At 39.6% G+C, this 11022-nt stretch overlaps 1 protein-coding gene across 1 annotated transcript in view; it reads right to left on the minus strand.

Moving 5' to 3' along the window:
- Positions 1–5179: 5179 nt before the first annotated feature.
- PPM1K (protein phosphatase, Mg2+/Mn2+ dependent, 1K) overlaps positions 5180–11022 on the minus strand; it is a 23420-nt gene continuing 17577 nt past the window's right edge. The window contains exons 5-7 of the mRNA XM_011951833.1: positions 9890–10360; positions 8308–8442; positions 5180–6020 (exon numbers count right to left, since the gene is read on the minus strand). Of these exons, the coding sequence (XP_011807223.1) occupies positions 5889–6020; positions 8308–8442; positions 9890–10360 (738 nt within the window). The 3' untranslated portion in view covers positions 5180–5888. The remainder of the gene's footprint in view (positions 6021–8307; positions 8443–9889; positions 10361–11022) is intronic.

Here is an 11022-nt window from a genome sequence, read left to right on the forward strand (position 1 = left end):
ACTGGACTGGACCCTTTATTAAATTCTTAATGATTTTTTAATAATGGCTGTGCATTTTCATTTTGCACTGGGCTCCGCAAAAAAAAAAAAAAAAACCAACCAACCAACTAACAAACAAAAAACCATGTAACTAGGCTTGCTTTAGGCTCCCTGCCTCCTAAGATGTGAACTAGATCTCCTGAACCTGGATAGAACCTACCCTTGGTGTGTTACCAAAGGCTCAGTGACTTCACTGGTTAGATCTCTGTTGCTTCCAAATTTGTTTCACTTACTCAGATGAACACTGCTATCTTTCTGGTATAACTCATTTTCCTCACTTTTCCATCTCCTGACAAAATCTCTCCGGGAAGATAATCAACTACCATTGTCCCCAAGCCCTGCTACATCCACCCTGGTGTCTTTTACAGAAATGTACATAGGTCATAGGTTCTCAATATTTACCACTGGTAGACTGACTTATTAGGCTTCCCGACATGGTCATTTCTAAATCCTGTACTGTTAAGTAGTCATTCTATTCACTCCTTCACACTTGCTCCCCAGTTACATTCATCTGGCTTGTACATTTATGACATATTCTCAATTACCATCTCTAGTGTTCATTCATCCATTAGGTTAGAGTTTCTGGACTATGTCTTTTTTTTTTTTTTTTTTTTTTGAGAGAGAGTCTCGCTCTGTCACCCAGGCTGAAGTGCAGTGGCATGATCTTGGCTCACTACAACCTCTGCCTCCCAGGTTCAAGTGATTCTCAGGCCTCTGCCTCCCAAGTAACTGGGATTACAGGGGTGTGCCACCATGCCAGGCTAATTTTTGTATTTTCAGTAGAGATGGGGTTTTGCCATGTCCACCAGGCTGATCTCAAACTCCTGACCTCAGGTGATCCACCTGCCTTGGCCTCCCAAAGTGCTGAGATTACAAGCATGAGCCACCATGCCCGGCCCATTAACTTTTATATCACTCTCTTATGGGGTTCACAGGATCACATATACAATGTTGCAGTCTGGATGCCAAATAAACAAGTTGGATTTTTAAAATTGTTTAATGCACGTACTTTATTAGAATGATATTTTGAACACTGAGATAATGTGATTTTATTCTGCTCACAGTTACTCTTAATACATAGATTTAACACAATGTCCAAAGCAGCAATTACATTAACTCACTATAGGAGTCATCATACACTCAGGTAGTACTTTGGTAAATTATAAAACAAATGTACACAAGGGCACTTCAGTAGAAATTAAATCAGTTTGGGGACACATCAGGCTGCTAAATTCTGTACTAGAATCCAACACCAAATGAGTCATTCTTGGAAGTGGAAGAACTCCATGATTTCACAGCCCAGAACACTAAGTATGACCACCAATGGACCATCTCAACCATCTAACAACCAATGGGAGAGTCAATTGGTCTCATCCCAAATGCCAAAAGCAAAAGGCAGGCCATCACAATTTGGCTTGTTCACCTTGTAAAGACATGACTTTATTTCTGCTTAAGTCATCTATATAAGTGAATCTAATAAATACAATAAAATGTAACCCAACCAAAATCTCACGTCACTTTTTACAGACATGGGTATATGAGAACCATGGAAGTGCTAAAGAAAAATAGAATAGGTGCTAAAAAAAAAAAAGTTTTCTTATTATCATATTACCATGAATTAATGTCTGTTCTAAGGAAAGAAACTAAATGTCCTATTTGATATTGATGAGTACTCATTCTCTACCAAAATCCTAAAAAATAAAATAAAATAAAATTTCACTTAAAAAATAATTTCTGGGCTGGGAACGGTGCTGTAACCCCAGCACTTTGGGAGGCCGAGGCAAGAGGATCACGAAGTCAAGAGATTAAGACCATCCTGGCCAATACGGTCAAACCCTGTCTCTACTAAAAATACAAAAATTAGCCGGGCATGGTGGCACGCACCTGCAGTCACAGCTACTCCGGAGGCTGAAGCAGGAGAATCGCTTGAACCCAGGAGGCAGAGGTTGCAGTGAGCCGAGATCACGCCACTGCGCTCCAGCCTGGCAACAGAGTGAGACTCTGTCTCAAAAAATAATAATAATAATAATAATAATAATTCCATCTTTTAGATTATGCGTTAATAATTCTTTGAAGTAATTATTTTTTTAAGTGTTGGAACAGGGGAAAGTTCACATTATTGAGTACAAAGGATCAAAACAGATCCCTCCAAAATGGACATCCCCCCTAGAAAAATGTGTTAAGACTTTGAAGCACTTAAGAAATACAAAGATCTGGCTAGGCGCAGTGACTCATGCCTGTAATCTCAGCATTTTGGGAGGCCGAGGTGGGTGGATCACTTGAGGTCAGGAGTTGGAGACCAGCCTGGCCAATATGGCAAAACCCCATCTCTACTAAAAAATACAAAAATTAGGCAGGCGTGGTGGCACGCGCCTGTAGTCCCAGCTGCTCAGGAGGCTGAGGCAGAAGAATCGTTTGAACCTGGGAGGCAGAGGTTGCAGTGAGCCGAGATCACACCACTGTACTCCAGCCTGGGTGACAGAGTGAGACTCTGTCTCAAAAAAAAAAAAAAAAATATATATATATATATATGTATACAAAATCTGTAGCAAATGAACAGGTGATGGAGAACAGGACATTGATTACTTCTGAATCTATAAGGTACTTAAGAACTTATACTTGTGGAAAATCACAATGACAATGAATATTTCACCAAATGGATGGTGGCAAATAGTTTGGCAACACATATTAGAAAGGTGATTTCTATACTACACATAAATGAAAGACAAACCCAACCACAACTGATGTTTTACTACATTAATGTAATTTACACTATACCTATACCCACATGGCAAATTAAGTTTTAACTGAAAAACTAGAGCAGTCCCTTTTTTTTTTACTACTATTTGCATATTTTCCAGTATCCTAATACATGTATACTTATCTTTCATAGATTATAACAATCTACATTTAAAATTCCATTTTAATATTGTGGCACGAAAAGTACAAACAACAGTACAGTATGTTTTATGCTTAGTCAAAGTTAACAGGCTCAGGGTTTTAAAACCTTTCCTGGATAAAGCAGAGTCAAGTCTACCCTATATCCCCCTCCTATAAATTCCTCTTTGTCGAATCTGGCAATCTCAGTGAGCTATGACTGCACCACTGCACTTCAGCCTGGACAACAGAGTGAGACTCTAACTATAAAAAACAAAAACAGACAAACTTGGCTATCTACCTCAATCCATCAATCACCCTCACGCCTTTGAACCTGACATCACTCCTAGTCTTAGTTTTTAAAGTATAAGAGAGGAATAGTAATGTAAAGCATTCAAAACAAAAATGAAACCTACATATTTATTAGTTTATTTATTTATTTGAGATGGAGTTTTTGCTCTGTTGCCCAGGCTGGAGTGCAATGGCGCAATCTTGACTCACTGCAACCTCCGCCTCCCAGGTTCAAGCAATTCTCCTTCCTCAGCCTCCCCAGTAGCTGGGATTATAGACACCCACCACCACGCCTGGCTAATTTTTGCATTTTTTGGTCGAGATGAGGTTTCACCATGTTGGCCAGGCCGGTCTCTAACTCTTGACCTCAGGTGACCCATCTGCCTTGGCCTCCCAAAGTGCTAGGATTACAGGCTTGAGCCACTGTGCCTGGCCAAAACCTGCATCTTTAGAAGGTCATTTTTGTGCGTTAGTTTCCTTTGCCTGTTGGTTTGGAAATTCTCCATGTTCCTAAAGGTAGCTTCCACATTTCTGTTCCAAGAACTGATTAGAAAAAGCAAGATGGTTTCCCGCTTTAGTTGCCTCCCTTTGGTTCCTCACCTCTCAGACAACAAACAGCATGTTGTACTCTTTCCTGTGATGTTTTTCCTTCTTTCACCTAACTTCCCTTGAAAAAAAAAAAATTGAAATATTTATTTAGCACTTTTTTCAAAGGGTAATTCCTGATTAATATAGGCAGAAAAACTCAAGATTTATCTTCTTCCATTCCCAAAAAGGTAAGAAAATGTGAATATTTATATTGGGCCCTCTCCCTCCTCATACACTTTTACCTAAAGCTTAAAGAAAAAAAAGTCAACTCAAAAAACAGTTGAAGGTATATACTATATCAACTTTTTCTTTTGTTTCTGCCACAAAATTCCATGTCATTCTTAAGATTCAGTATTTTTCTCACATCCTATTACTTTATATACAAATTGCCATATCGCAATTTTTAATCTATTTCCTCATCTGCTGATGATCACTGGGTCTCCACTATAAGGAAATTGCTCCTAGTTTGTCAAGAGTCCTTAAAAATAATATATCAATAATTTAAAACTGGTGAAAGAGCTATGCAAGATTGTTCCCTTTAGTTTTATATTACTCCAAAATATACATATGTACACAGACCCACACATATAACAAATTTACATAGCTTGCAGAAATAAACTACAGATATAATTCCAAACACACGTTTAGAAATTCATATTTTAACAGCAAACTTACATGCAGATAAAGAGAAGTATAGTTTTATACTTCCTAAGTTACACAGCAAGCTGAAATGGAGAATGTTTTAATGTTCATTTTAGATTTATTCTTTCTCTTAAGTCTTAGAAAACGAGCAAAAAGGAGACCTAAAACTCAAGCTATGTCTATAGCAGTATCAGTCAATGTGGTAATTTTACTAACAAATCATTCAATTGCTTACTCTATACAAAAAGAGATATACACATACTATAATACTATATATAAAACAGTTTTGTATATATAATATACAGAGTTTTCTATATAGTATACAAAATAGAGTTAGAGATAACAAATCAGAACTTTATACAAAATACTTGATTACGTCAGTATTTCACTTTTGACCAGAAGACTCAGCCTGTGCATTCTTTTCTGATATTAAGGAAGTCACATTTTTATAGTATTCTTAACTACAGAAAAATAGGAAAGAATGGAGGGGAGGGCTGATAACAGCTGAAATACACATTTATAAATATGTATACAATTTAGTAATGTCATATCATGTGAATTAATTTCTTTGCTTTGTTTTTTTTTTTTTTTTGAGATGGAGTTTCGCTCTTGTCACCCAGGCTGGAGTGTAATGGTGTGATCTGAGCTCACTGCAACCTCCGTCTCCCGGGTTGAAGAGATTCTCCTTCCTCAGCCTCCTGAGTAGCTGGGATTACAGGTGTCCGCCACCATGCCCAGCTAATTTTTTTTTTTTTTTTTCCCAGTAGAGACAAGGTTTCACCATTTTGGCCAGGCTGGTCTTGAATTCCTGACCTCAGGTGATCTGCCCACCTTGGCCTCCCAAAGTGCTGGGATTACAGGCATGAGCCACTGCGCCCAGTCAAATTAATTTCTTTTGCACAGTTACTTTCATCAGTAAGTGGTCCAGAATACAAAATACGGTAACAGAGAACTGTTTTCATAATTATTTCTTGGTACAGTTATTAAAAATAAAAACTTGCATTTTAGGATTAGCGAAGTCTAGAAAAAAAAATTTTTTTAAACTTGGAGATCACATATTGAATAGCTGTCAAAATTCAAACTGACTAGTTTTGAAGAACTTCAAAAACGTGCTCAAATGAATAAAGAACAAAAATGATCAAAAGAAACCCATAGCTGCCTAAGAGGCTTAAAAATTATCAATGTGACACTCTCATCTCTCACCAAGTGTATCCAAACCACTTCTCATTTGCTCTTTCCATTTAAAGACCCACAGTAGCTTCACTACACATATATTTACACTGAACATGTACAGCTGACCACAAATATGATGAGCATTTATGAAAAAACTAAGTAGTTTACACTGACTTGTGCGCTGATCTAGTGAGTCAGGAGACATTTTTGAGTTTATCAGTTTCTTGACATGCTCAGTGAAAAACTGTTGCACAGAAACTCAAAGTCCCAGCTGGTAATCAGGCCCATCGTCCACTGGAGGCAAAGCTTCTGCTGAATGAGAAGTTGATTTCAGAGTTCTTGTATTTTCCCCAGGCACCAAAAGGCACCACTACTGCAGTACTGTTATCCTCAGTACCGTACTGTATTGCCTGCAAGGTTTGGCAGGAAGAAAGAGAAAAACATTGGAAATCACAGACTATACAAAGAGAAATCAGCCTTTCCTTCCCTTGGAAATACCCTTCCCCCAGAAAGCCAAACTGGTCTTATGTGCAGTCACTAACCTACTTATTTCACAATGGTTTGTGATTTTCACCCTGTATTAATGCCCACAAGGATTATTAAATTGCACATTGAATAACAGATGACCCAAAACAACCCTATTCACTACATTCTGCTGTAGCAATTTTGGCAACAGAAACACCAGTGGACTAAGGTGCATTGGTATGCAGCTCCTGAAAATGAAGACACGTGTAAAGCATTTAGTGTAGGGAGTAACGCATGGTAAGGACTTGATAATTGTTAGCTTTTACCAGGAATTCAATTCCCTTTAGGGAAATTTACCCTAACAGAATAAAAACCTTGGAAATTGAAAGAAAAAAAAACTAGTCATAATCATCAGAGAAATACAAATGGCTAATAAGCCTATGCAGATAGCTAACTCCACTAACAAAGAAAAAAGACATAAATTTCTACACTAAAATTTGATTTTTCCATCTATTGAATATCGAATTGGTAAAATAAAAATATGGCAAGAATTTGGAGAAACAAACTGTAGAACATGCTAGTGTAAACTGGTACAGTATTTCTGGAGGAGAATTTGGCAAACTTACTAAATGCTCTAGAACACTGTGTATTCTTTCATCTAGAAATTTTATTTATTTATTGAGACAGGGTCTTGTTCTGTCACCCAGGCTGGAGTGCAGCGGCACGATCTCGGCTCACTGCAGCCTCAACCTCCCAGGCTCAGGTGATCTTCCCACCTCAGCCCTCCAAGTAGCTGATACCACAGGCATGTACCACCATGCCCAGCTAAGTATGAAAAATATTTTTTTTGGAGAGACTGGGTCTTGCCATGTTGCCGGAGCTGGTCTTGAACTCCTGGGCTCAGGCAATCTTCCCATCTCAGCCTCCCAAAGTGCTGGGATTACAGGTCTAAGCCACCATCCCTGGCCTGAAAATTTTATCTCTAAGGGCTCAAGCAATCCTCCCACCTCATCCTCCCTCATACCTGGGACTAAACATGCATGCCACTGCACCTGGATACTATTTCTAAGAATTAAACCTATTGCCTGAAGGAAACAGATATGCAAAAATAGACATCAGAATGTTTATTACAGTGCTTCCTCTATAGTATGGAAAAAATAAACATAACTAAATCTCTTGACCAGAGGAGATGTCAAATGAACTATGTATAAGAATAAAATGGAACACTATGCATTCATTACAAATTTCATTACCTTTGTGAATTAGAATGCAACTATCTGCAAGACAGGCAGCTGAAATTAGGAAAGAAGTGTTCATCCATGAAACTGGGCCTATTTCCTCAATTTCATGAACACCCTCTTTAGCACAGGTGAAGGCAGTAACCAAATGAATAATTCATGTATTATAATCATGTTTGCCCATCTAAGCAAATAATACTTTTAAAGTAAGGTCTATTATCTTAATTTGGGAAATGCAAAAATAGCTGCTGAATTAAAACATACCTCTAACACTTTAAATAATACAAAGCATAGTTTATGTTTTCTTTACTGGATATTACCCAGCTTTCTTCTAATTTTAGTTCTGACTGACACACAACCTCATCCCTATGTCTTTTTGTATTTTGGTTTATCTTTTCCACACACCCATTCTGAATAACCAGAAAGTGACTATGCTATATTCTCAAATTGGGTATTTACTTGGAGCACTCTAGTTTAATGGCCAAGAGGTTGGACTTGGGAACCAGTTGTCTGGGTTTGAAGTCCAGTTCTGCAATTTAATAGTTTTGTGATTTAATAGTTCAGTGATTAACTCTATAGCCTCTGTACCTGTTTTCCTCATTTGTGAAAAGGGACAATAATAGCTCCAACCTAATAGGATTATTGTGATGATTACAATATATGTAATTGTACATACTGTACAATACATACAGTACGGGGTTAATATATATGCATACTGTCTGACACATAGCAAGTGATATATTAGTTTACTATTATTATAATTTACTATTGCCATTACTATCATTTCAAGGTATGTACAAAGCCAAAGAATAAACAAAACACACTTCCTTGGCATATTAAAATTTTAACTTGGGGAAATAATAAAAAATTTTATAATTGGAAATATTATGGAATCAAGTGTAAAATTCACTGCAACACTCAAAAGCTAAAACACAATGCCTGGACTGTCCTTTCCTTCTCCTTGGGACTTTTTCAGGCAGAAGCTCTGAGTCACCTGTTCAGTCACCGCATGGGCTGCTTCGTTGGGATCATGGCACTGATTGACAAAGTCACAAATCTCTTGACTATTCACCATGAAGTTAATTCCATCTGTGGTGAGGACCAGGAAGCTGTCATCAGCATGATGTAACTGCAATCAGAACCAAATGCCTATGATTATAAGCTAGACTCTGCCTCCAAGATTTTATCTGTTTTGCTAAGTGGTCATCTACATAAGAGCTGATATGGTTTGACTGTGTCCCCACCCGAATCTCATCTTTAATTGTAGCTACCGTAATTCCCATGTGTTGTGGGAGGGACCTGGTGGGAGATAACTGAATCATGGCGGTGGGTCTTTCCCATGCCGTTTTCACAACAGTGAAGAAGTCTCACGAGATCTGATGGATTCATAAAGGGTAGTTCAGCTGCACATGCTCTCTTTGCCTGCCACCATGTAAGAAATGATTTTGCTCCTCTTTTTTCTCTTTTTTTTTTTTGAGACAGAGTCTTGCTCTGTTGCCCAGGCTGGAGTGCAGTGGCGTGATCTCGGCTCATTGCAAGCTCCGCCTCCCGGGTTCACGCCATTCTCCTGCCTCAGCCTCCTGAGTAGCTGGGACTACAGGCACCCACCACCACGCCTGGCTAATTTTTTGTATTTTTAGTACAGACAGGTTCACCGTGTTAGCCAGGATGGTCTCGATCTCCTGACCTCGTGATCCACCCACCTCGGCCTCCCAAAGTGCTGGGATTACAGGCTTGAGCCACCGCGCCAGGCTGACTTTGCTCCTCTTTCACCTTCTAGCATGATTGTGTGGCCTCCCCATGCGAAACTGTGAACCCATTAAACCTCTTTCCTTTATAGATTACCCAGTCTTGAGTATATCTTTATTAGCAGTACGAGGACAGACTAATACATAGGCAAACAGTGAAAATGCAAAGCCTACACGTTGGGCAAAAGTAGTAACATTTAGAATTAACCAACAAGGATAAAGCTACTATTTAGTTAGTAAAATATAAATAGCACTTAAAAGCAGAAAGTAAAGGGTAAAGAAGTTGCAATCCTCTGAATCCCATCACCAGAGGTAATCACTCCTAACAATTTAGCAAACACCCTTCAAGGTATCTTGATTTAATTCCATAATTTAACATCGCAAACGGAGAATCCAGATAGCCCAATGCTGAGAGGTAGCTCAATGTAATGGTTATGAGTGCTGCCTCTAAGGCCAGGCTTCTAGGATTTGAATCCTGCCTCTATCACCTGGCTGGGTGAGCAGAGGTGCATTGACCTCTGTATGCTTTAGATTTTCCTTGAAAAATGAGGATAGTAGTACTTATTTTGAACTGAGCCTAGCACATAGTAAACTCTGCCTAAGTATCTGTTAGATAAAATGAAATGGGATATATATAAGACACGAAGTGGGATATCTATAGATTTGAAACCCTTCATGCAATTAATTAACAAGCGTTTGTTGCCAGTTTTGGAAGCCTACACTATACTGTGCTAGGGACTATTGTGGCTCAGGAGTTTGAGAGAAGTGTCAGCTCATGGACTGGGTGTGTGTTGGGGTGCAGTTCAGGACAATGAGGACACTGATTACTAGCATGCAATGGATGCCACAGAAGTAGAGATGGGTGATTATTTGGCTTAGTGGAAAAGGGAAGTTGGGGCAGCTTCCAAGTGGAGGTGATGCTGATCGATTGGGTGCAGGTGATGCTGGCTGATTGGGTGCAGGTGATGCTGGCTGGGTGCAGGTGATGCTGATTGATTGGGTGCAGGTGATGCTGGCTGGGTGCAGGTGATGACTGATTGGGTGCAGGTGATGCTGATTGGGTGCAGGTGATGCTGATTGATTGGGTGCAGGTGATGCTGGCTGACTGGGTGCAGGTGATGTTGGCTGATTGGGGGCAGGTGGTGCTGGCTGGGTGCAGGTGATGCTGGCTGATTGGGTGCAAGTGATGCTGATTGATTGGGTGCAGGTGATGCTGGTTGATTGGGTGCAGGTGATGCTGGTTGAGTGGGTGCAGGTGAGAAGGAACAGCAGGACCATTCCACCAGGAGAATTCCATAGCTGGGGTGAAACAAAAACCTGACACTTCATACTGAGATAAACCAAAATATTTCTCCCCCAAATATTGAGGATTGCTAAAGTCAAGTCACTGAAAAGGCAGGGGTACAATTCCTCAGCCTCTACTTGACGGGTGGCAGGACATCAATCCTTCTTTACTGAAGACAGCACTTGTTTATCGGTCCAGAGAAGGAACCAGCAGGCACCAGGGAAATCTGGGAACAGGTTTTACTATCTCCCCACATTTTCCTGACTTTTAAAAGACTGAAACTGTTCTCTTCTTTATCTTGTCACTATGCATGATTTATGGCTCTTTATTTAAATACAATTTAAGCAAAGCTCCTAAGCCACTGCCTTGAGAGAGAAATATTTTCAACTGAGGACTTTCCCCGCACAATGGGTACAGCATGCACAAATGTCTGTTTGTTGTTGTTGTAATTAATCTGACTTTTATTTTCAAGGAAGTGTCTCAACTAAGAACCACCTAAAAAGGGGGAAAAAAAGAATTTGTTTTGTCCTCTACAATATATTAGGCCAGAATAGTAGCATCTTATTTTACCTGAAAAGTTTTTTTATGCCGGGCGCGGTGGCTCAAGCCTGTAATCCCAGCACTTTGGGAGGCCGAGACGGGCGGATCACGAGGTCAGGAGACCGAGACCATCCTG

Source organism: Colobus angolensis, unplaced genomic scaffold (assembly GCF_000951035.1).
Source record: "Colobus angolensis palliatus isolate OR3802 unplaced genomic scaffold, Cang.pa_1.0 Scaffold328, whole genome shotgun sequence".
In the NCBI taxonomy this organism is placed as follows: Eukaryota; Metazoa; Chordata; class Mammalia; order Primates; family Cercopithecidae; genus Colobus; species Colobus angolensis.